We start from the raw sequence: 26,612 nt of genomic DNA, 5'->3' as shown, positions 1-26,612 counted from the left end.
CATCTTTTAAGATCTTATGAGGAAACTTAAAAGAAAAAAAGCCCTCAGCCAGGTCAAGTGTGTGTATGAGAGACCATGTCCAGCTGCTACCTTTGCAAAAAAAAACTTGCAGCAAGCAAGCTTTTGATGCGAGACGGGATGCTTTATTTCATTAAGTTGTAAAGTCTTAAGCTCCAGTCGAGTCAGACACCAGGCGAGCAATGTTACCACACTTTATGACCGGTTTATTTAAAAATCAAAGTCCGATGTGGCATTCATTTATTGCCGCTGTATTTAACTTCATGTTTCTTATCATATCTTCAAGTTGTTAGTTGATATCAGTAGATAGTAACAATAACATTTGCCAGTGTCACTAAGTTGTCAATCGCCTTTACCGTCTAGCAACTGAGCTTTGACTCAGCTTCAAAGTCATTTTGATTCACACAACCCAGAGACCAAAACCAAACCAAACAATTGATTTATAAAGTGTCAGACTTTGCTGTCATGACAGGAAGTAACACAACGCCATCCCTCCCCCCTCTTTACATAATCCACTTTTAGTTGCATGACTTTTCTCACATGACATACGTGACACAATCCACTTTTAATTGAATCCTCTCATGTGTACATACAGTTTAAATGCCTTCAATATGTAACTAAATGACTCAATAAACAGATTTGCTTAAAGCCGACTTTCCACGTTGCAACAAAAGAACATGAGATTACCATCATCATTGTAAAACCATATGACATCTAGTCTCCAGTTCCATGAATCTTTAAATGTTTTCAGTTGTACTTCTTAGAAACATTATTACATACTGGAAGCCTATAGTAGAAAATGACTTATATTAGGATATAACGCTGTCATTGCGTTGTCAAAACACCATATGAATGACTTCATATGCACACTATCCGTGAATGTTGAGATGTTATTTTCAAAGAAATAGTTTCTCATTGTCTTTTTGACAGAAAAGGGGGGTAATGACTGTGGCGAGAAGGTTTGCTGTGTAAAGGGCAGATGATTATACTCAGACGTCCGGCACATACTGAAAAGGATCCCAGAAGCCCCTTTTCCCACCGCGCTCAAAGGTAGTTTAAATACAGCATCAAACAAAAACATCCAACATTAACAAAAGCCCATCTCCCCGTTCAACACACATGTCACATTAGCTTTCTTCAAAATATGTGGACCTGACATGCATTTGTCGTTTTTGAGAAGTTGATGTAATGGCGGGACAAGTCAACGGAGTAAATAACCCCCCAGCTCACAGCAGCACCTCGATGAAGAGCTCAACCACACAGTATTCCTTCATGGAGGGGGGGGGGGGGGGTTCCCCTGTGGTTTTGTCTGTATTGATTGACGGGTCTCTTTAGGAGAGAGTTTCCTGAGCAGACAAGCCCATACAGTACATCAGGACTCGTTGCAGCTTTCTGGCCTGTGCAGAGCTTCTGCATCCAATGTGTCCGAGTAGAGAAAAAAATCCCTACCGAATAAGCCTTTTAAGCAAATACGAAAGTTGTGTAATAAATAACCCGTGAAACTCAAATAAAGCTTCATAAATACTTCAGTGAGAATGTTCTTATGTTGTTTTTAGAATCGGTTCCGTAATGCATCATGGCATTACAAGCCATTTTCAGCTGCATTACCAAACAATGATAAATAACTTGATAATTGATCATTTGATTAGTCACACGAGACAATACACACAGCGCACAAGACCAAAGAACAAAGACCACAACCGTAGTCAGTAAATCAAGCCGACGTCCTGCGTCAGAAGGGCTTAGGTGTAAACTGGATTTACCAGTCTGGTTGCTAATGGATGCTGGGTAATCACAAGCCTGACACATCCGCATACCTTCAAACCGGATTACATTACCGGAATTCTCACAAACACACACCATGTCCTGAGTGAGACAATTTAGGCCCCACATTGATGTCATGTTAGAATACTCACCTGGAGTACATCTGTAAAAGGATTTAGCCTTCTGGGACAGGAAGCATTTCAACCGTCTCGTTCTGACCTTTACAGCAAGCCAGACGAGCCAGACGCCGGTCCTGTTTGGGTTTTGATGCAAACAGAGTCAGAGTGGATGTTGCCTGTAGGAGAAATCAACGCGTCATCTGCTTCAAAAGCGTTTGGTGGATTAAATCAGTGTTTGCAGTTACCACATTTGAATTTGACATAAGAAAAGAGTGGGAAAGCAGCGGCGTATTTTCAAAGCATTTCCACAACTGGTGATAAAACACCCTCCCCCAAACCTCTCCCAAACCCCCGGCACTCAGTCATGCAATTAAAACCAGACCCGTTGTGTTTTTTGCGTGACAGGAGCCCAGATACAGCAAGATCTCTGCCACGATAAGCAGGGACTTGAATAGCTCAAGGAATGTCAGGACATTATGCGGGCCCTGCAGTGAAGTGGCTTTTCCTTGCCAGCAGGGCTCCACTTCCTTTAACGACCCTATCTGGAATGTCTGACGACAGTGGAAGCAGAACTTTGTCGGCTGTAACGGTGCCTGGTGGTTTATCCATCAAGCATCTCGACAAGGGTTGTGTAACACTAAGCCCCCCATTGTGTTTGTGGCTGTTTCACATGGCCAGATGACAGAGCTCTGCGTGCCACGCTCCAAACTGGGCTCACTAATTCTTTAACATTATGCTGTTGAATAAATGAGAAAAAACTTTGAATAACTTGTAATCGTTAAAGCTCAGCAGATATGTGAACGATAGGCAGAAGTAAGACTGCCATCAATCCCTCCAGAGCTTCATTCTCCAGCTCTGGTCTAAGCTGAGGTTGTATTTTTCCACTCCCTGGAGGTACAGGGTTGCGTTCACAAGCAGCGGGCGGGATCCCGTGTGGAGTATTCGAGGAATGTCTGGCATCCCGTCCTCTCCAGTGACTGCACTCGGGGCGCATGATGTCAGAAACAAAGATCATACACATGAGCAGACATAAATCACATCAGGCCCGCTCTGATGTGCTCGGTAGCTCAAACAAACCACTTTTTTGTCATAATAGTTTGGCTGATAAAAGAGAAAAAGAATGGTTCAAATGGTGGAATGACGACATGACTTCAGTTCTATGACATCTTTGCAGAGCCATATTATGCACCGCAGCCGGCACTCGACAAGTGAGATTATTTCGTCTGGCTGTTATCAGAGAACTGCGACACGATGAGCGTCACCGACTACAATCACAAAACCAAAATGTGACACGTTTCTGATCAAATCCAAGGTTGAAACCGTCAGCTCTCTTGTCCTTTTCAGTGCTAAAGACATTCAGTGATAGTGACATTTATTTTAATAATACACATAATTTCATTATGTTACTTTACATTAATATTTCAAGGTTTAAATAACTTGCATGTTTTGTAACCACACATTATCCTTTACTTTCACTTGAGTTGTGTAAAAATGTAAGACATTATTTGTCTTAATGTTTTTGACCAAATCATTGATTAACATTTGACCTGTTGGTTTTAGTTAAACGTTAAGGTGTGCTGTGTGAACTGTGTAAAACACACATTAGAGAAGAACGCTTATTACACAGAGCTGCGTTTCATACGCAGCTCTGTGTAATTGTGTTTGATTTGACTCTGTGAATCTAAAGTTGCAGATGGATCAAACGTGTTGGACATGTGTGAGCATTGCATATATGAAGGGATCCCAACAGAGGATCCTTGATGCCGAGCAACGCTGTCTTCCAACTTTACTGGGTGTCAGCGCCATCTTATGGAAGACATTTTTTGTTACAATTATAAAAATGACAATTTGTAATGGGAAGAAATAAAGTGGACAGTCTACGGACAAAACTGTTCCCTTTAGCTCATTGTGGCTGATTCACTCAGGCAGCAAGACGTCAGTGGAGTTGCGTCGCATTTTGCACGTTTCTTATGTTGACTTTACGTGCTCAGATAGTTGAGGCAGAGTCCATATTGCCAAAGTCTCTATTGACAGTGAAGAGCTTGTGAAATGATCAGTGTGGTCATAGAAAGATCATCAGGCCGCAGACAAGCACACACACACACACACACACACACACACACACACACACACACACACACACACACACACACACACACACACACACACACACACACACACACACACACACACACGTGGTGCATAAGAATTTTGGATCAACCTGACCTTTGCTCCCTCCGCCAATACATTGCGTCTACATCAGCCTTCAAATTTATACTCAAGTCCAACAAATACACAAAGTCCAATAGATGACTTTGTCCTGGTATTAGAGCTTAAAACGATTAAAAAAACTTCTTTAGCAGTTCACAGTTTCCTTTATAAAAAGAGAATACATGCGGCTAGAGAATCACTTAAAATAAATAGAACTCCGGCCATCATGAATGATATCATTGGGTTTCTCTCCTGAAACATGTCCAGATGTGCTCTGTAAAGAGGCCGCTTCATTACAACATCACGCAGTGCACAAAAGTACCAACGTCGCTCCTTGAAACTGCTACTTAAATGCAAACAGCTTTAACAAAACCTTTTCATCGGTTTATCTGACCCTTATTTGACTTTTTGGCTGATTGGAATGTATGACCTCAGGAAAAATATCAATAAGATAGCATAGTAAACATCGGAGGCCTAAGCTCAACATTCGAGGAGTTTTACCCTGCGCGCTCTTTTTTTTAGAAACTGCGTTGTGGTATGTGCATATTTAACGGTCACCAACGCGTGCAAACCATTTGCAATGTCCTTTCCCTTGGGTTTGATTTGATTGGACAGAACAATGAGATAACAATATCCACGTGCTCATGTTTAAACGTCCTCAAATTTCAGGCGGGATTTGGTCTTGATGGTAAAATAACAGCTTCCTTACTCGCAGCAACGACAACACCAACTTGAAGACAACCAGGCTGACAGTTATTTCAGTAAACGCTATAACAATGTTTGGGACCAACATGGGACACAATCAGTCCTCAAACCAGTTGATTCCCTTTGTTTTGTGCACTTTTCCAGTTTCCAGCAAAGGAAAGAAACCAGACTGCGCCACAGAGGGTGAGTCAGACATCTTACTTATTTCCCATCTCTTTATATTGATAACTCCATCGCCTAGATTAAAAAAATGCAGGACGGTCCGCGTGTTACCGCTGCAGATGTCATATCACTATACGGCATTTGAAAACAAACTTTGCTCAAACATCTCAACACGAACGTGAATCTCAGCATATCTGATTTTAATGGAAGTTTATTATTTGTTGTTTTAGACGGACAGGAAATACCTGTCACTTGTTGTTGCTGCAAGGAGCCCTGGTTGGCCCGAGAGAGGTTTACAGAGGCCCGTAGTGATGTCATAGCCTTCCCAGACCCCTGATGGGTGGTGGGAAAAAGACAAGATGGTTGTGAGAATACAAACGGACGAGAACCGACGTAATCCAGAAGAAAAGAAAACAAACTATTCCAGCTTGTTTTTAGACGGTCCTTATTCGTTTGCTCCCTTTTCAACAACATTGGCATCACTGTTCAACAATTGGTTGTGTTATTCTTTTTCTACGGTTATGAACCGCTTTTAGAAACGGTGGTTCTGCAGTGAGTAGGAGCAGCATTGCTGTTTGAACGCTGTCATCTCCGTGTGAAAACTCCACATGTTCAGCACCAAACCAAACAACACATTTGAGACGCTTTAGTTCCTTGAGGGAACATCGGACACAGATCCGTCTCGCTGAATGTTTAAGTCCTGCTCCTCATACATGCCGACGTGCATCACCAGGTGGCGCCACTGCATTGCATGGATGATGTTGGGGTGGCCTCATTAGAGAGCCCAGCGTCCATGAGCTGACTCTCTCATCATTTTGTCGTCAGTTTTAGACCACCGTATAACAGTAGATTGCACATTGTTTTGTTTCTATTTAAACATCCAGCGTCCAGATGTAAACTCCACGCTCTGTGAGTCAACGGCGCTGTGGGACTGTTTCCTCTGTGGTCCAAGTGGAAGGCGTCGCTTATGTCCCAGCAGCAGGTGTGGTTTTGTAATGTCTCCTATCTGTTCCTCTAACTTCTGAAGCAGTCTTTTTGAAGCGCGCTGGTGCATTTCTGTGTATGTTAAAGCACTAAAGCACTCCCAAACCCTCCAGGAGACCTGATACCATCAGACAGGGCAAGGGCCTTGATGGAAGATGAGAGTGGTGGAGAAAGCAGAGTGTAGACTTTCAGGTTCACAATTTATCTGTTGCACAGACATCCATCATCACCAGGGCTTTTTCTGCTAAGTTTATCTGGAGTTACATGCAGCGTGAAGTATCTGTGTTGCACATCTGTGTGTGTGTGTGTGTGTGTGTGTGTGTGTGTGTGTGTGTGTGTGTGTGTGTGTATGTGTGTGTGTAGATTAAGGATTCCCCTGTTGTAAAAGTGTGAGTGTACGGCCTCGGGCGTCGCTCTCACGTGTTATGAAGCTCTTGGGTGGCATAAGGAGAGGCAGTTAAACATTCAGCACCATCTTAATTATTCAAGGCTGCAAGCAGTTGCCCCTGTGTGTGTGTGTGTGTGTGTGTGTGTGTGTGTGTGTGTGTGTGTGTGTGGTAGAGGGAGACAAGAGAGAATGAGACATTTCATTACTGAGTTGGGAGTGCCAAATAAATTAGCAGAATTCCTTCCTGTCTTCAATCTAACGTTTCTATATGTAATACAGTCAGAGTGTATGTCGTCTTTTGAAAGTTGTAGCCTACTTATGACCTATAAAACAGGCTAGTCTATATTCAGGTAAAAAACAAGATCCCATTGACACACCCTGAATAAATTTTTGTTGGCTCAGTATTTAAAATGTTTTCAATTACACGCATTAATCAAAGGTGTACTGGGAGTACAAATGGTCAGGAAAACGTTTTAAAAAAAGGCTTGTGAAACCCTTGGTCAATTATGCCAGGGACTAAAGTCTCAGAGCTTAATATTATTATTATTATTATTGCTCTCTGTACGGTTTACCTAAACCTAACCCCATATTCAGCAAAGTTTACAATCACGTGCAAGCAAAGGACTCAGCGGTTTGTATGCAATCTGATCTGATCTCAGCCAAAAGGTCGACAGCCGACCCAGAGCTCAGCTTATCGCGATCTTAGCTTCCTCCTCTTAAGTTCCAGTTCAATAATGTTGCCTCCCTGTTCTGTTCCCTGTCTTGTCTCCGGGCTTCCAAGCAGGAGACAGGTTTTTTTTTTTTGAAGTTCATAGAACTGTGAGCCGGATGCTCCCTAAATAAATGAATAACATTTGGCCTTATGCGCGGAAGCACGTTAAAATCCTATCATGGAGACAGAAGAACAATCGCTGGAAAAAGCAGCATGCCAACAAGAAGCACGTCGTCTTTAGCTTGTAAATGTGTGTTTCCGAAAGTCAGAGAGCGTTTAAAAAACTACGGTGGTCGTCAACAACCCGGAGCTCAATCTTCTGTACAGAGCACAAAGCGAGGGCAGCACAAGGAGCTAGATAGACACGCATGCAATTTGGCCTCCAAATTGCTTCTTGTTGTCAATAATCCTGCGGGATGTTGGATACACTTTAGGAAAGGAAGTTCTCATATTTACAAGTTCCCAAAATAGCCACGTCACCCAGCACTCTCACTGTATCAGTGTCCCGCCCGCAGCGCGGGGCCCCCGCAGAAGTTTCCCACACGTGTCACAGGCCAATGTCACGACGAAGGGGGGGCGAGGGAGAGAGGAAGAGGGCCCGGGGAATGATGGGAAGGAGGCGAGATTAGCTTTGAGGAGCGGCAAAGAAAATAATGAGTGAGATGAGTAAGAGCTTGCGTTGGAAGGGGGGGGGTTTCACGGCAAAGGCCGTGGATGGTGCGGCGGATAATGTGCAGAGCAGGAAAAAGGGGGCACAGATGGGCGGAAACACTCTGCAGCGCAAAAGTGCTAAAGGAGAACCGAGCGTCTGTGAAATTGACCCCGCTGGTTCCCCCCCCCCCACCACTCACGTGAAACGCGAGGGTTATGTAACGGGGTGTTTATGGCCCCCAAAGCTTGGTCCTTCGTCCCTTTGATGAGGGATTCCAGAGATGTAATCCGCGCCTGATGCTTTCCTAGTTGTTTACCTGTTTGAGCACACTAGCTGCATACTGTACATTGTAACATCTCACAGTGACCGGGCCTTAAGATGCACTTACCGAGTCCTCGTTGCCCCCCCCCACCCCCAACAAGGCTTTCTTTGATGTCTGGTATGCTGTCCGTCTGAGGAGAGAGCCTGTAGATAGCAGAGAGCTTCCAATCCGACACCTTGTTGGGTTCTGACAGCACAGGAACTATCAGTTGGAGCTGATGTCACTTACTGGCAAACCCCTCGTCTAAGGCCTTAGATCAAAGTTTAAAATGTAAATGATGACTGTTGCCTCACATGTGTTCGACCATGAAAGTGAAGAGCGATGTATGTGCGGGGTTGGACACTAGAAGGCTGTTTTCTGTTCTGCACAAACGGGAAACTTCCGCACGCATGACTTGTGACAACACAGCAAGTCGCCGCCAATTGAAATTAATATGACTTATGACATTTTTTTGTGGAGGAACTATATCAGACACACAATTACTATCCATCATTGTTTTCTTAAAGTCTTAATTTTGTGTACTCTCCCTTTAAGATTTCATCCGTTTCTATAAAACAATTTAGTGTACTTAGAATGAATCAGACCAGCACTCTGTTCATCAACCTCCTCAATGATCTGTCTCGCTGGTCCTTCGCTGGTAATCTGTCTCTGCCTCCTGGTCCAGCTGAAATCCCTCATCATAAATAGCTCTGTGTGCTCCATTTGTTTTTCTTATTTCCAGTCTGGAAATCAAACGATAAGAAAGGAACCCTGCTGATTTCTTGTCTCTATATCTCCTCTTTTCCTGTAAATGTCCTCTATTTGAACATTTTAACTCAATGTGGCAGAAATAAATAAAAGATGAAAGTAAATGTTTTTAGGGACAATAGGTATTTGCATTTGATGAGAAATAGAGACAAGAAAATACCCAATGTTTCCTTTTCAGCTGGAATAAGACAGACTGACACAGACCACTGTCAGTGTTTGTGACGGTGATCAGGGATCCTGAAGTGGTGCCTTCGGTAGCTGGAAAAGAAGGCATCCTTCATGCAGTGAAGGTCATCCTCCCAGAGCAGTGTTAGCTGGCAGAGGAGTGCGTACACACCTCAGCATCAAGCTGCTCCATGGGAACCAGGGACGTATGACAGCAGTTTCCCTGGAGACCCGGGACCAACATGACCTGCTCTTTAATTACCTATGGCGCCCACCGCAGTCAGCGGGGAGGCTCAGCTCTGGTTCATCAGCACAAAAACTACTAATATCTCTTTTCTTTTTGTCACTTTGTTCTAAAACAGTTGTGGAAGAGAGATGCTTAGAGGCAAAAGGAAGAAAGAAAAGGAAACAGGCATTGTGGGAGGCAATGCGGGCATCTTCTGGAAGAAAAGTTTTGAAAAAGTGCTGTTGAGCTACGGGGCAGGTGGTGTAAGCGCTGTGTCACCTTCACCGATCGACCTGAAGTCAAAGAACATGCTCGTTGGCAGGCTACGCGAAGCGAGGCCACACTGTCCGCCTTCATTAAAGCCCACATGCACAGAGAGAGTTGAAGACCGTGAAATCGCCCTCCACACCAAAAGAGCAGCTCACGTTGTTCCTGAGCCTGCCGGGATACTGCTGCTGGAGCATTTGGTGTCTCTTATGACAGTTGACACGAGTCGTGCATCCGGAGCTCTGGAGAGAGAGGCTCGATTATGTGTCCTTCATAACGTCACCACGTCCAGTGGGGGAACAACCCGCTTTGTGTTTCAGTTTGCTCACAGGTTGACTTGTTTTGTTATTGGAGGGCCTGCCACGATAAACGATAATCTAACATCCACCGCCAGGGGAAAAAGAGCCGTCGTGGACAAGACTCACAAAGTAAATCACCCGACCTGTGACCAGCGCAAACCTCTACAGTTAAACGTTTCTGCCTCCTGCGGAGAATGTGGAGATTGACAGCGTCACAATCTCTGGAAAAGGGCAGAAAAGGGTAATAGAATAACTAATAGAATAATATTCAACAGGAAAGCGGTTTCCATATATACTGCTCGTGTCTGTCTCGCTCTCTGTAGATACCGACTGCGGCGGAGTGGAAAAAAGGTTATGAAAGAAATGTGCTGTTATGTAATGTAGTACCTGGAGCTCCTGGTGATCCCTGCGTGCCCTTTCCTCCGGGCCTGTGAGAGAAAACGGGCACACACGAATGGTCCGTATGTGATATGACAGCTGCTGACTGTTGTTCTTGAACTTCTTTCCCTTCGTTGGAATCTTTTCTCGGGCCGAGCGAGGCTCGAAAAGCATGTTGTTTAAAATGGGCCTGGATGTATTTTTTAGCGTGCTGAGTTACTGCACAGGGTAATAATAGCAGAAGTATTTAGTGTCGTGACCCCAGGGCCCTCGATGGGTCGCTGAGTGCTTCGTGGTCAAGGTCTCGGCGTAAACATTTTCTCACCACTAGCAACGGTTTGTAAACACTTAAATCTGTTCATATTTGGTGAAAATATTAAACTTGGCAAAGTGCCAAATGGGGCTTTACATCTTGTTGATATTTTTCTTTGTTTGTGATAGTTATTTATTCATTTTTTAAATTGAGGTTTACAAGGGAAAGACTTGATTTTGTATGTTAGAGTGTTTCTTAATTGCTTCTGTGCGTCTAGCAGTGTGTTTAAAAAAAAAAAAAAAAACTCTTTTTGCCGTCACACTATCATGGAGTACAGTAAAAAAAACCAAAAACCTGCTTACACTTTTCAGGAACATTATCTTCAATAAGCTGCTGCCTTGGCTCGAGTGATAAATGATTACCCACACATGAAAAGAGACTCATTAAATAGTTAAAATGGCTTTAGCTGAAAAAACCCCAAAACAGAGCTGCTCAGAAGTTCCCAAAACCAGCTCCCATTTCGCTAATGAGATTTTGGATTTGTTCCTTTGGAATATTTTAAAGTAAAACAATTTAGAGGCTTAGAATGTGGGACCCTGAAGGCAAATTCTGACTAAAACTGCATGAGAAGCGATTCCCTTTTGAACTGTGTCATAAATTCTAATGATGTTTAATTCTGATCCCCTTAACTATAGGTTTGTTGTTTAATAAAGACCACAAGAATTCCCCGCTTCCTCCCGCACGCCCGACAGGATTAACGTGAATATGTCAAGAGACTGTCTTTTTACAACTGCGGCGCGGCAGTGAAATACAACAACATCTATGCCTTTTTTAAATATTGTCCCGCAAAAAGGCACCAGCATGAAACTGCCCCCATGTTTACACACACCGCTCTTTATTTAACATGATATACCTCTTCTCTCTACAAGAGTTTTTGCAAAAACATATAAAAACATACAGCTTTAGCTTGTAAACTGTAATGCTCTACCAGAACGTCTATTTCTGGCGTGTGCCCGACAGGCCGTTCTGAGCAGGCCCGCTTCTGTTTGTGTGCAGTCACGTTGAAGAGGACAAAGACATAGACACCAGTAAGCCCTTCCTGTTCCTCTTAGGCCAGAGACTGGGAACCACTGGGAGCTGTGATGAACCCTCCCTCAACTGCATAGTTCTACACTCTAAAAAATGTCACCGTAAATTAACGGTATTTTACTGGCAGCAAGGACGCCAGGAATTTACCGTTATTTTACGGTATAATAACGTAAATGATTTTTACATTATGTTATCGTAAAATCGATTACTGTATGTTACCGTAAACCTGAACACATTTTACTCTGAATTAACTGCAATTTACTGGTCTACGCTAGTAACTTACTGTTTTATTTACAGTTTGTTACCATAAGATTACGTTTTTTGTGTTATAAATACCAGAATGTTACCATTTACTTATAACCGTATACTTTTGCATTTAATTCCCCATAAATTAAAAAAAGACAACCAAACTCATTTCAGTCATAGTGGTTGGAGTTTATTAGATGCCTTTAAGAAAAAGATTTTAGGCCTTTGTAACCAAGAACAAAACATAAAATATGCCGCATGTATACAATAATAAAAAAATGAATCATAAAATCATTAGGAACAAGGTAAACTAACTTCAACAAAACGCTATCGAACACTTTCCATTGACCGCAGCAAATAGCTGGCGTCCTTAATCCAGTGCTTCTGTAAAACAAACCAAAATAAAATATTTAGAAACACTGTCATTGGTAAAATATTAAAATTACAAAGTTGAGGAAGACAACAAGATGTAATGAAGGAGAATGTTAATCATGCTAGGCAAATAACACTTACCAACGTTACTTGGAGAGACGAGGCAATGAGAAACTCCTCCGATGTTGAACTGCACAGATGTTCTGGATGAACTGAGATTACGCGTCTGACGTCACGTTCAGGAGCAGTCGGTCACGATTAACACTCAAATGACTTTTAGGTAATGAACACTTTGAATAATGCAAATATTTATAATCTTTACATTCCGGCCACTGAAACGACAGCGAAGGCAGCGCATGGGATAGGGAGGGTGTGCTGTGCAGCACAAGGTTGGTGGTTTGAATCCTGGCTGCTCCCTGTGCCAAGTTGAAGTGTCACTGAGCAAGACCCCTAACCCCCAATTACTCCACATGAATTATGTCAAACCATGGGGATAAAAGTGAAAGCTGCATGTATAGTAATGCCCTGTAAGTCAAAGTCATCATCGTATCTCATGAGATACTATCTCATTATGATGACTTACAGGACCTGTTTTTCAGTGGCTGACGTGGGCTTCCATACATTAACCTACAACAGATGTAGATGGATTGTGATTCACTGCACTTGTATGTGTATTTCCACCAGTTCATAAAATATATGTATATATATGTAATAACATGCAGTTGAATTACGGTAGTCTGCTATTATTGTAAATTGACAGCTTTAACTGTTTATTCATGACATGGGCCGTTAATTTACAAGCACGGGATGGAAATGTAACTGTATGTTACAGTTATTATGACATACTGTAAGATACTGTTAGAAATGCACCGTAAATTTACAGCAATTTGTTACAGTGTCTGCATGTTCCACTGCATTAAGCACATTACTCAAAAGATGAATGCAAAAGGACCAAATAAGGATAAGAAGAAGACGAACGTATGCTTAATTAATCCCTTTGGGGAAATAATAATTCTGTGCATTTAACCCATCCCACACAGTGCGAGCATCCTCTCTACTCCGTGCACGACGGTCGCCCCAAATTAAACGGGTTCCAAATTAAATATTTTTTTACTTCTTGTGTGGAACAAAAGTTTTTTTTTTTTTAAATCACAATCTGGAATTCCACCATCTTGAAGAAACATCGGCCACATTATTAATTATTTATTGGGGAATACCTTAATTTTGCCATTTTGTCGTAGGCCGTGCTTGTCTCTAAAGCCACTGTGCAAAAGATTAGAAGAAGTTGGCCATGTTGTTCTGGGCCGAAAGCATTTCCTGCATCTCCTTCGGTGGTGCATCCGCCCTTCATCCCAGAGAAAACCCAGACAATAGAACAGATGGAGGAAGAACACTGTCCATGCATGTGGTTCAATGGATTGAAAGGCCATTTTTAGCATGTCTCCCACTGACCGAGAGGCCTAAAACAACATTTTAGTTGGGCTGTGCCCCTATTTCATCTTTTGCATGCACAAACTGAAATTCCTTTTCTTCACGGGACTGACGTTTCAGTGTACTTTGAAATGCTCAATTATAGCTAAAAAGACATTCCGACAAAACATTTTTCAATGCAGCCCCGCGACAGTTTCCATTGTGTTAGCGTAGCAGTGGTCATTTAATGTCAGGGACCGACATGTTACGTAATGTCGGGATTACGTTAGACTCCTTCAATGGAAAATGAATCAGGAAATTCCTCATATAACAGTCAATATCCGTGTCTGTTACAATTACCATTATTAACAACCTGCCTACCAGCAGGAAGAGACGAATCTGTCTCATAGAAGAAGAGTAGACAGAACTATTATAACTATAACTATAAAATAAGAATTAATAAAAATAAATTCTTGACAATTAGAATCTGTGCACAATTTTCAGTTGTGCTTTTTAGGTGTTTAATGTAAAAATTGATTGAATCAGAAAAGTTACTTATTGACATTGGAAACAATATTTTGCCTAAACAAGTCTTCCACTTGCTGGATTTATCCAGTCATTAAAAGCAACATGAAGTTTGCTCTGTTGCTACTGTTTATCTGATCTACAGTATTAATTCTACTTGACAACAAGAGACGGTTGAAAGCTTCAGAAGGAAACTAGTAAGTGAGCACCGAGTTACGTTCTTCTTTTTGTCAGAATCATTTCTTTATTTGTGACGTGTTGAGCAATGTTTGACGATTTAAGATTAAAGATAAAAGAGTTATCGATGTATTTTCATTAGACATATATGGTTGCACGTAGATATTATATTACATATCTGATATTAGACGCTGCCGGCTTTCTGTTTGTATTCATAAATATTTGTAAGTATTAACAGACTGAAATTCTGAAAAGAAAATGAGTAAAACGTTCCACACAATGTGTTAATGTACTCCATAAGCACTGGCAGTGCTTTGTTTTCTCACTTGCCATTGATTCACTTCACAGTGGTGAAACCTAGAAATTACAAACGTGAAACCGGGCATGCACTAATGTTGCAGCTCAAGACCGCCACAGCACTCAATCCTATGAGCCGAGGATTTTAGAAATGAAAAAAATCTGTGCGGGCACCAAGTGCTTGGCAATAACTCCCCCTGAAAATGGCTCCAATTAAATACAAATGCTGCACTGATGCTCTGATACGGACCCTTCTGTGCTTTCGAAAAGCAGGTGCTTGACTCAAATGGCCTGTCGAAGAGGCGTTGTTGGAATATAATATTTGTTTCCAGTGGTGCAAAATCACCTGACATTAGAATAAGACCACAGTATCTACACATTGAGCAGGTCCTCCTCACTCAGTCCTCCATGTTCTCTGCCATGCGTCTACAGAAGCCAAGGACCAACAAAGAGGACGGGGCTTTGTGTTCTTACGCCGCCTGAAGACCACACCGATCCTCCAACCGCGGTTGTTGACGGAGGAGTGAGAAAAGGACTATTCAGTTGGATGGGATCCGCAACTTCACTGCTCCTTTAAGAGTCAACCTAATGAGAAGACAGCAGCATTTATTGGAAACAAATGTGAAGGCTCGAAACAAAAAGCCGTGACCAGAAGAACACAGTTGTATGAATGCGGTTCATTGTGCTCGATGGAGATGGTTATGTTCACATTGAAGGTGGGTATGACTCACTTCAACCATTAGATCAGTGACTGGGGTTTGGACTGCAGCCCTCCTCTGATATTGAGACCACCGCGGACAAACTCTCCCAAACAGCCATCTGCTCAGCATTGCTACACCGCTTTTCAATCCTTTAAAGAGGAGCGAAAAATACGTCCAAGACCCAGTCGCCGCTCCGCTCCGCATGGCAGCAGTTACACTGCTGCGGGCCAACTTTCCTCCAGCAAAACGAGGCATGCCTGCCCTCCTTCTCTGGAAATAACTTTATCCGCTGTAGGGGCCCTCATGAGATCGCCGCTCCACAGACGCTCCATACCCCAAAAGGGGACAGTATGCATTATAGTTTCATTTAGAGCGGAGCAATGCTGTTTTGCATCCAGTTAAACAAAAATAGATGCAGCTTTTTGAAAGTGTGTTGTACTGTCCTTCACCTAGTTTCGTTGGTGTAAATCCCAACTTTGAAGCACTCTCGTTTTGATACTATTCACACACAGGCTTGTCAGAATGTATGTCTCTTTCCTGCAGTGGGAAGTCGTGGCTTGTTTCAGTCATCACTGCCGGAAAACGGAACACAGAAAAGCCGGTGACCTTAAATAAACACTTTAACACTCTCATTTCTGCATTTGAAATCTACAAATGAAACTAAACTAAAAACAGAAGAAGACCGCTGACTGGGCGTATCCAAAAGACAACGAATACGCACACTGTAGCCTCCTCTAAAGATCACCAATAACATGATATTTGTGATTTTAGTCCCGGCCTTGTTGTTACGATGAGGTTGCCGGTTGTCCGTGCCCTCCAACACCTTTATGCCTGCCATGTTTGTGATGTGACAACTCAACAGAGGTTAGTTGAGGTTCAGGCGCAAAAGAAACAGTAACAGTTCTGGTTCATTTCAGGACTTTTATCTGGTGATTTCTGCTGAATATCTTGAACGTTCAGTTCCTTCCCTTTTGAAATGGATTCAGCGCAGCAATCATTATGCCTTCATTAACACCCACACTGTGCGGTCAGACAGTAAAGCGAGCATTAGGGAAAGTAGCACTTGTTCCTGCAGCTCTGCTGTGTTCACAGGCGAAGCTTGATTGCAGACTCCGTCGCAGCCTCGTACTCGCTTCCTGTGTTAATCCCCTTTTCTGTCGCAGATCCTTCTTTTGAGGCGATGGCGATGGCGATGGCGAGGGTGGGGGGGGGGATTTCACTTCTGCTTGGCCTTACCCTAAACACCATTCACCCAAGGCTTGTATAAAGAGCCACCATATCCTGCTTAAACAAACAGCATTGGGGACGTAGAAACAAATGCTTTTGTTTTTGGGGTTATATTTAGTTCCTGCCCGCCTGCACCCAAACGCCGTCTCTCATGAAACGCGTTGGGCCACAGAATTACATTATGGACGATGTTGGCAACTGCAGAGGCACCTTTCCTCTGCGTGTGATGCGGGTCATGTCTGGTCGACCTGGACAAACGAAGAAGAAGGTCAGTTCCTAATCTGCCTCATGTATCCCAATTAGTCGCAAACATTACATTGACATCAAGGAAAATTCCTTTTGCATCTACATTTGCATTCATTCTCATTTCTTGGATGAGGATGTTTACAAAAATAGCTGGTGTAGAACCCCGTGCCTCACTGCTAAACAGTTACGCGCTGTCCCATCACATAAGCCCTGCAGGCCATGGCTCCTCAGAGAGCGGTGTAGTCAAGAAGACAGGAAACAGCTTGAGAGGAGCCCAGCAGTCAAGGCTGTGGGAGGGCAGAGGATGGGGTGGGAAATGAGGGGGTTTCCTCATATGGTGCTTGGACTTTTATTAAAACTGCGCAATCCATGTCCGGGTGTCCAACATGTGGATGGTTAATTCATTTGTGATGGTCCTTGGGATCTATGATTCAAACAACAGTTTTCCAAAATGTTCATTTCAACACGCTCAGGATGTAAAAAAAACCCAACATGATCAGTGATTTTGTAATCATTATCTTATCAAAGTTTGCATCATGCTGCCAGACCCTCTACATGCAAACGTGCTGACGAGCCCTCTTCCTTTAATGACACATCCTCAAGCATGACGTTTGTCTCGTTGGCGACACGCTCATTAGGCCCCATCACAGACTCCGAGTGGACAACTCAATGAATTATTCAGAGGCATCGCTCTTGAGAGGGATCTCTGCTTACTGTGTCTTTAAAGTCGTGCAGAGGGGAGCTCCACCAAAGAGGGGAGGGGGACGGAGGGGGGGGAGGCTGCTGTGCACCCGTCGGAGGTGTCAGCCTGTCGCAGCGGCTCGGGGTTTGACATTAAGAAGAGAGCGCGTCCACGCTGCAAATCGGGGAGATCCGTCGCGTATCGAAGGCACCGATCCTCTCCGATCGGAGCGGCTCCAGGCGGACACGCATCGGACCGAGGATACATGGATGCGCACAGACGCGGTGCAATCGGAATTCACTTGTCAACCGGTGCAAGGAATCTCGGGGTGTAATGGGGAATACGACACCCAAACCTTTGACAGGTAAGACTTTAGTATTGATTATTGTGTGATCCACGAGACTTGCAATGTGTGTGTGCGAGCGAGCGAGAGCCGTTTGATGGCCGGGGACACGTGCATGGCTGCTCCGGACGCGCGCAATTCCCATCGCGGGGAGTTGAGCGTGATTCCCCGGGAACGAGACCAGACCATCGCTCCCTGAATGCACTTTTTACTCATAGAACTCTATGAAGATCTTCACGATGATGTCTGTACACTGGAGTGAAGAAAAACAAACCAAACAGAGCATGCAAACGTTGGGCGGCAATTATGACCACCATCACCTAAATATTCTCAGTGGAACAGTCAGAGATCTATCATCTCAAAGACATTAGTAGTTTTTGACAATTGATATTGGGGGTTGTTTAACTTGTAAAATATTATTCACAAACTCCTCCATTGATGGTAAAACATGTCCGATTTTAAAATTACTTACTTACTAAATTTGTTTACAACATGTAATTCAGACATAATTTATTATTGTGGGCTTTTTTAAAATACAAAATTGCTTCATACACGAATAGAGCAGGATACTTAATTAATCCTAATGGGAAATTGCAGCAGCAAAGTCATGCATGAATCCCATCAGAAACATGAGGACAAATAAGAATTCCATAACAAAAAAGCTGAACTAGAAACCGATCAATAACTACAACACCGCTCCTTAATGCATATACAATTCTGCAGCTACCATAAGTAATTATTCCTGCATGTGAATTCATAATCAGCTAAACGTTTTTGCATAAAGCTGTGATTATGGGCCCTCAGAATCTATCGTAGTCGCAACACCAGACAATACCTGACAATCAGTTCCACATATCACTTTGATTTAATGTCTGTCGCCTCCCACGCACCCCAACGGACCCACTCAGTGATGATGTGGTGCCAGCTGACATAGGGTTTGGTCTGAGAACAGTTAGTCACAGAGGAGCGGGCGTAGCGTGGGTCCTTGCTGGCTCTGCATGGTTTTGATTAACAATTAATAGAATATCTTCGTTTACTGGACTCGTGTTAAACGTGTGCACAATATATCAATCTGGGTGTATTCATTGGTTAATCTCAAACAGTTCATAGTCGCTTTGCAGGCTTATGTGTGATGAAGTCATCAGCTGTAAAAAGAGTATCAGGCGATGTCACATGGTGTTTCTTCCAACAAATTCATGTTGGACAATTTCCAGAAGCCAAACGCACCCTAAACTTAGAGCCTCGGGTCTTGCTCACTGAGTGCGTTTACAGCCAAGAGGCATAATAAATAGACTCCTGATCAAAGACGGATGCACATAATCAGGTTTTCATTTCTAAAAGCTTTCCTTGGCACGGCAGTGAGACTTCTGCAGTCGTATGATGCGCTTTTTATTTCATCTGGAGAGACCGCTCCCACAATCAAACCCCAAATGGCAGAAGTGTGATGGCGGCGAGACTAAGCTTTGCATGATGACCACATTTCTCATCCCCAACAAGTTGCTGGTGTGGTTCAGCTGTGATTTCGGTATTTCTCATGACTTTCCAGTCCTGGCTTCTTAGATGTGTTTCTGGCTGTCTCCCATCTTTTGCTGTTCCCATGCTTTCGCTGGTCCGTCATACAAGCATAATCCACATTGCTGTTGGCAGGAGGCCTGAGTAGCTATCTCTGGCATCAGACTAGCTCTCGCCCGAGTTCATATGTTGCCTTTGCCTTCAAGTCGCAGAGTTAAGCGACTGGTATTCATAAAAAAAAAATCATCCTGAAAGTCGTTCGATGACACAGCTTTTATGACGGTCCCTCTATAGACTCTTCCAACCTTCTGGTCTGCCTTGCGCGGTGAAAAAGTGAACTATATTTCCTCTCCAGAAGTAACCTGTATGCTATATTTAATTTTCAATTAAATGACCTCTAGAGTTCAAGTGAAATTTGGCGTAACTGTGTGTAACCACCGAGTTGAGAAGGAATTAAATGTTGTGCCTTTTCTTTAACTAAAAAAAGTTTTTTTTAGAGCATGAAATGTCAATATATGGTCAGGATATTCCTGTGTGTATGACCTGGTGGGCTATGCCTTTCATCTAATAAGGGCAAACCAGGGTCCATGGCACTCTTAGTATTGCCTCTCTTTCATTGGGGCAGTTGAGTCTAAAGCCCGTTGGCTGATCCTCAACTTGTTTTTCTCCATCATCTTCAGCTAAAGTGTATTTTACGACCCCAAAAGGCAAAAGGAGGGCACCCGAACATCATTTGAGATCTTACAGATGTTCTTCCTGCTGCTTCATAGTTTAGAATATAATCAGTGATAATGTCTAATTTTGGAAATGAACTGTGGAACATTTCACTGAGTTATTGTCTTTACACCAGATCACAGTGAATTTTAAAGAGAAATGTAATCACTCTGGGGCCCTGGAGGCGAGCAGACACAATGCCTCCCTTTGAATATGTCTCTTCACCATAAACACCCATCTACAACTTTCATTTGATTTAATGTTGAGCCCAAACAAATCTCTTTTAAGCAAATGTCGACTTTCTCCCGTTTGATTTCTGATCCTTGTTAATTTGTTTCGCGATGCTTCAAGAAGAAATTATTTTCCCAAGTAGGACATTGACTCCCGTGAAGATGAGATCGAAGATTAAGCCTTTCATTCGGGTGTGTCTTCAATGACTAGGTCCAGTGTGATTCAATCTACTTCTGAAGATAACTGTGGCGGAATGAAAGGCGCTATTCAGGGTTTGTTTATGCTGGAGGCTAAGGGTGTGCGTAGCCCATAAATAAGACCAAGGCTTATCACATCTGCCGTTGACTTTCTTCTGATTTCTGTTGTTGCAATGTTTTCTCTCTACAGCGTTATTAATATCAGCACTGCTCAAATATAAGATTTTACAAAAGCCAAGTGTCTCTTCTATGTTCCCCAGTGATCATGGGTTTTGTCTAAATGTATCTTGTGTTATTTCTATAAAATATATGTCCCATATGTGTGTGGTAAGGCGACTGATTTGGGACAGTTGCAAATGTGGGTCACACGCTAAAAGAGGCTATTTAATGTACTTGTTAAGAGAAGCAGAGGCGCTTTATGGTGTCAACGCCGGGAAGGAAGAGCGTGAGACTGTGGGTTTCTCTGCATAACTGGCCTCTGCCCTCTAACCCAACTGCCATGGACCACTTGCAAACGAGTTGTTTTGCGCTGATTTGTTCATCTCTTTCTCCGGCAGCTGTTGTCACCAACATTCCTGTTTTGACCTCGCCTGAGTCGCACAAAAGCCGGCCTGCTGTTCACGTACCCCGCTGCCGTTTAATTTGGTCAACCAGGTTGGATCACTGACTGCTTTCTTTTCTCCCTCTCGCTGTACCCTTGATGCGTCGCTGCCCGCAGATGCGACTCTGCAACCCCGTCCGGTGGCCAGCAGGCAGTACTACAACCTCTCCAACAATGGGGCCGGCGTGGAGAGAAGGACATCTGCTTCTCCGGTCAGCGTCAACATGGAGTCACCGCGATTTCACCCCCACGCCAAAGGCAAGAACATCCGGCTGGACGGGCAGCTTCGCCGCGCCACGCGCAAGAACAGCTTCTGCAACGGCATCACTTTCAGCCACAGGCCCGTCCACCTCTATGAGAAGGTTTGTCCTAAATTCTGTATCACTCGCTATTTTAAGTGCTGGGAGTGAAAAGACCGAAGTTTTTAAAATTCGGAATACTTGCGTTCCGTCAGGTGCGTCTTCGCCTGAGCGGCGTGCACACCGGCTGGAGTGGAGCACTGCGCTTTGGTTTCACCAGTTTGGACCCCGGCGAACTGATCCCTACAGACATCCCCAAGTACGCCTGCCCGGACCTTGTGACGCGGCCCGGCTACTGGGCCAAAGCTCTGCCCGAGAGACTGGCCTTGAGGGACAACGTGTTGTCCTTCTGGGCCGACCGCCATGGACGAGTTTTCTACAGCATCAACGATGGAGAGCCCATCCTCTTCCACTGCGGGCTCAGCATCGGCTGTCCGCTCTGGGCCATTATAGATATCTACGGCATCACGCAGGAGGTCACGCTGCTCGGTAGGCACTTTATGATGATGATGATGTTGTTGTTGTTGTTTATTTCCCCCCAGGCAAATGACTCCTACAGTATAGCGATGGCTTTGGTCAGGACTGCAGTGGAGCAAGGCGAGCAGATGCTGTCGCATTTTTGAAAAGGGGAAGCGAGAGGAACACATTTCACAACTGACCGGTCGTGAATTTGTACACAATCCATCATCGCACTTCATATGCATCTCATTTTTTCTATTGGACTTCAAACGGAGTCAGCTAAAAAGCAATGTATTTTCAGCATGGCTTTGACAGCCCTGAGACCTCGGAAACCTATTTTTATAGCGAGTCAACACATTCACAGCTTCCTGAGCGTTCAGAAAACGGAAGACGTGAAGCTCTGCAGCCGCGGAGGCCAATGGTAGAGGCGTACGGGGAAAGTGATGCCTGGGGTGGCTCAATATCGTGCTATCTGTGCGACAAAACCAGTTTCTCTGGAAAACCAGAACCACATTGTCGATAAACAGGATGTGGACCGCGGATATCAAGCCGCCTTGGAAACGCCTCACTCTTAACCGCTCACCACTCTCTTACTATCACGTTCCCTTCGCTTTGTCACTCTCTCCCTGATGCTTTATTTTCATCACCCTCTCCCCCGTGGTTCCCTCTCCGACTCACGGAGCGTGTTTATCTTAAGTCTGACAAGAGCTATGGCCATGTTTGGTCAAAGCAGCAGATCCCAAGAGCTTTAAAAGGGTCAGTGCACTCAACTTCTCCAGCATCACTAGAAATAGTAATAAAGGAATGCATCATAAGTCATCCTGGGACAACTCGCGCCGGACTTATTTATGTCAGCCCCTCGGCTTTACTATGAACTGTGCATAAAACTTTAAGAGATCTTGTGCAAAGGAAGAAAGGGAAGTAGTAGTTGGTTACAGTCAAATAAACTACACGCCGATACAGCTCATTAAACACTGACTAACAAACACATTTTTAAAAATGTTTTTTTATAGATAATTAATCAGTTGGGAAAAGAGCAAATTATTCATTAGTTGCAGTCCTCTGATATGCCCATAAAAACAGGAGTGCTCTGAGAGCAGAATCAGACATCAAAGAGGCTCTCAGCATCCAGCATTTCCCCAGGAACCACAGACAAAAAAGGGAAAATCAACGGAAAGAACTATCCTGAGCTAACGCGGGACAGATCATCATAATTTGTCTCAAACTTGTTTCGTTTTTTTTCTCCTTGATATTTTCCACCACAGAAAGCACGTTCGCGGAGAGTGTGGGATCCAGCTGCCTGAGTGCGGCCCGTCTGAGTGCCTATCTGCCCCAGAGCAGCCACGACTCGGCCAATTACAGCAACAATCAGCTGGAGAACAACCAGGCCGCTGCTGCCAAGATGGCCAACCTCCAGATCAATAACTACGCGCAGCTCACCCCCTGCTGCTCCCCCACCCCGTCCTCCTCCACGCTCTCCTCGTCCGCCTCCACCGGATTCAGCACCCCGAGGGTGGTCCGGGGCCTTCCTTCCCCGCTGGACAACGACTTGCACTTCCACCCTGTCCGTGGCTCCGACGTGGTGCTCTCCGCGGACCGCTCGGCCGCCTGCATCCACTTTCTGGACAGCAGCCGGACTCTGGTGTTCAGCGACCGGCCGCTGCACGCGGGGGAGACTCTGTACGTGGAAGTCGGCCACCTGGGCCTTCCCTATTTCGGGGCGTTGTTGTTCGGGCTGACCTCCTGCGACCCGGCCAGTCTACACGCCGGGGACTTACCGGCGGACCCTGAGGTGCTCCTGGACCGCAAAGAGTATTGGGTAGTGCACCGGGGCTTCCCCATGCCTTGTTCCGGAGACGTGCTCAGCTTCAGCCTGCTGCCCAGCGGAGAGGTGCACCACGGGGTGAACGGAGTGGGACGTGGCCGGCTGCTCTGTGTGGACTCCTCTCAGGTCCTGTGGACCTTCTTCACCCTGCACGGGGCTGTCAACAGACTGAGGATACTCGGTAAGCCGAGTGCTTTAACAGCGACACGGAGGAGGAATGACGTGAATCAAGACACCCGATATTCCAAATTGGTCTATTAATGTAGTTCTGAAATGAGATGCCGAGAGAAATACTTATCTGGATTTTGTATTTGTATTTATTTATCCTCAAATCGTATCGAATATGTGCAAACTGGCATAGGTTTTCAGACCTCTGAAGATCAACAGCCATGAAAAAAACCCCACAACAAATGTTGCCGTCACTTTAGGAATAAAAGTGGTCGGCAAATCAAGCTATGAACAATAAACAAACCCTCTACTGAAGTGGAGATTTCAGGCTGAGAGTCTGAAAGAAAACGCCCTTTAGCTCAATTTGGGAGAAAATTGGGTTCACAACGGCAGAGTAGTGAAATAAAGAGCTAAATGTGTATTTTGGATGTTTTCTTTCCACCAGTCTGAAAGAGGACATTTTATTGAAGCAAATCACAAAACTGACCTTGACAAGGTCATTGTTGCCTATAATGTCTTGTATATCTGTGTACTATGTCTTAGTATAAAAAATTGGTAAAAAAGTTTGGAATCCACTCTGGCACGAGAGCCGGCGAATCATATTTCACAAAATATCTTTTAAACTGAAATGATAAACGCCCCAAAAGGAAGTTAATTATCATCAGTCTGTTATTGAGTGTAAGAGGCTCTACAGCTATTTTCTCATAGACTAAGGAATGCATTTGCGTAGCATGTGCCTGTTCACTTTAGAGCTGTGACCTATCGGCCTCAAAGTCCCGCAACTCCCATCAGCTCAACGTTATAACGAAACGGAAACTAGAAGAAAATCGCTCCACGACACGTAGTCACACAAACATGCATATCTAATCTATGTAAAGCTTCACTGGTCCACTCAAACAGTTCAGTTTTGGAATCCTATCACACGTTGTCTGACAGGCCCCCTTTAAAGGCTTTACGTGAACGTGATCATCTGGGTTTTGTTCATCTGTGTTTATGTTTGCCACACAGGAACCGTGCAGTCCAGTCCTCCCTCCTCATCTCCCAGCACCTCTCAGAGCAGCAGTCCAGACGACAGCGACTCCGACCTGGCGTTCAGCGTCAACAGATCCTCCTCCGAGTCCTCTCTGGGTAGGTCCCCTCATGGCGACAGCATGGAAACCCCACCAGGTCACAGGTTTTAGAGGGAAGACGTTTTAGCGGGCGACGACGCGTCTCCGTTCTTGTGTGACATTTTGACATTGTTGGAGGTATAACTCGACGATTGGGTACACACTCACTCCTAAGTTTAGTTGAGTAAGCAATTGGTCAACTGCCAAAAACATTATTGGCAGCAGTCGTCTTCATAAATCATGTCATTTTAAGGTAAAATACCCAGTCATTATTTTAAGCCTCTAAAGTGGGAACATTTGGTGCTTTCCCTTGTCGTAGCATTATAGTAATTGAAGACTTTTGGCACATAGATGACTTCAACTTACGAAGTGCGTGTTTCAAAGTATATATTAATCGGGAACATAATCTGCAGACAAATTGATTATGGAAATATCCGTCAGTTTTCAGCCTGAACACTTTTTAGAAATTTCAATAGTTTAATAAAGATTTGATTAAAAAAAAGTATTGGCCGTGGCTCATGAATAAAAAAAACAAGCTTGAAAAGGAATACAAGATACTCTAGAAATAGTCACTTGTGTGCATTTGCGTCTGTTCTATTTCCAACTCTGGTGTTTTCTCCCTTTTCATCTAGTGACGGCTCCCAGCTCCCCTCTCAGCCTCCCAGTCTCTCCCACTCTTACCGCCTTAGAACTGCCCTCTGCTGGAAAAAACGGAGAATGCACCATTTGCTTTGACCAGGACGTGGACACGGTGATCTACACCTGTGGACACATGTGCCTGTGCAATGACTGTGGGCTTAAACTGAAGAGACAGATCCATGCGTGCTGTCCAATATGCAGGAGGCCTATCAAAGATGTAATCAAAACATATCGGCCCTGATGGTGCAGATGTTTAAACAAACGGGCGAGGTGATTTTCCTTGCCGGATGCCACCTGTGTCCCCTTGTCAGGCTCGGTTGGACACGGATCTTGGTCCCAATCGGAGATTAGCCCCTCCAGGACATAATTGTGCCTATATTTCCATTTTAAGGATGGATCACTTCTGGAGATGCTCGTCATACGCAGATTATGATGGCGCTCATCTTATTACGTGGACTGCTGCAGGAGCTCCTCTGGTTGGTCTGAAAAAAGAAGACCCGTCTCATGTGTTCCTGCTTTGTATTTTCAATGCGATCTCTCTAGCGTCACATGTGTTTCCTGAAATCCTGCTGCATATATTTTGTCGTTAACGCTGTTATTCTAGCTGTATAGTATGTGTGCTTCAGCAGGATATGTGGACCGTAGTCTATGACTTCTAGTGCCTTAGATTTGTGTCACATGGTGTGTCCAAGTACTTATGCTAACAATCCTAGCCATAATTTCAATGTACGCAAATGAACGCTTGCGGTTAAAACGATACATTGATAGAGAATTGAACCAATAAAAGGTGTACTGATGGTGGAATGGTAAGTGTAAACTGTGGCTTGTTTTAGGAAAAGTATGTTTGGAAAGTACCAAAATAAAGTATCTAGATTTCCACTCAGTACGTACGGAGTACGTATGATTCAAATGTGTGTATTTGAGTTAATAACATTTCATTTTCTAACGTCTTAAGGACGATGGAAAGCACGTAGTGGTTAGGTCGCAGGTGGCAAATAACTGAATACACCTGCGTTCACCTAAAAGGTGATCCTTCAGCTAACGTAACAGTCGTGTTTGGTTTGTCCATCTTCTACTGCAGAGACAAAATGCAACATGGCGTAGAGCTCACTGTGTAGATATAAACTAGACACGGCCGCAATGATATTCTAATGTTTCTCAGGTATCCGGT

The 26,612-nt window shown here is 44.1% G+C and overlaps 1 protein-coding gene across 2 annotated transcripts; it reads left to right on the top strand.

The window, feature by feature from the left end:
• Nucleotides 1–4,888: 4,888 nt before the first annotated feature.
• Nucleotides 4,889–26,327, top strand: neurl1b (neuralized E3 ubiquitin protein ligase 1B). Of its 2 annotated transcripts, none has more exons than XM_078102297.1 (6): nucleotides 4,889–5,000; nucleotides 21,060–21,304; nucleotides 21,397–21,730; nucleotides 22,966–23,706; nucleotides 24,702–24,821; nucleotides 25,435–26,327. In XM_078102297.1, the coding sequence occupies exons 1-6, from the start codon at nucleotides 4,889–4,891 to the stop codon at nucleotides 25,680–25,682; spliced, it is 1,800 nt and encodes a 599-aa protein (XP_077958423.1). In that variant the 3' UTR covers nucleotides 25,683–26,327. The 2 variants fall into 2 exon arrangements, with proteins under 2 accessions (XP_077958423.1, XP_040030575.2); XM_040174641.2 differs by lacking the exon at nucleotides 4,889–5,000 and adding an exon at nucleotides 16,450–17,708.
• The last annotated feature ends 285 nt before the right edge of the window (nucleotides 26,328–26,612 follow it).

The sequence above is a fragment of the Gasterosteus aculeatus genome, chromosome 4 (assembly GCF_964276395.1).
Source record: "Gasterosteus aculeatus chromosome 4, fGasAcu3.hap1.1, whole genome shotgun sequence".
Taxonomy (NCBI): Eukaryota; Metazoa; Chordata; class Actinopteri; order Perciformes; family Gasterosteidae; genus Gasterosteus; species Gasterosteus aculeatus.
This window is presented reverse-complemented; position numbering and strand designations above follow the sequence as displayed.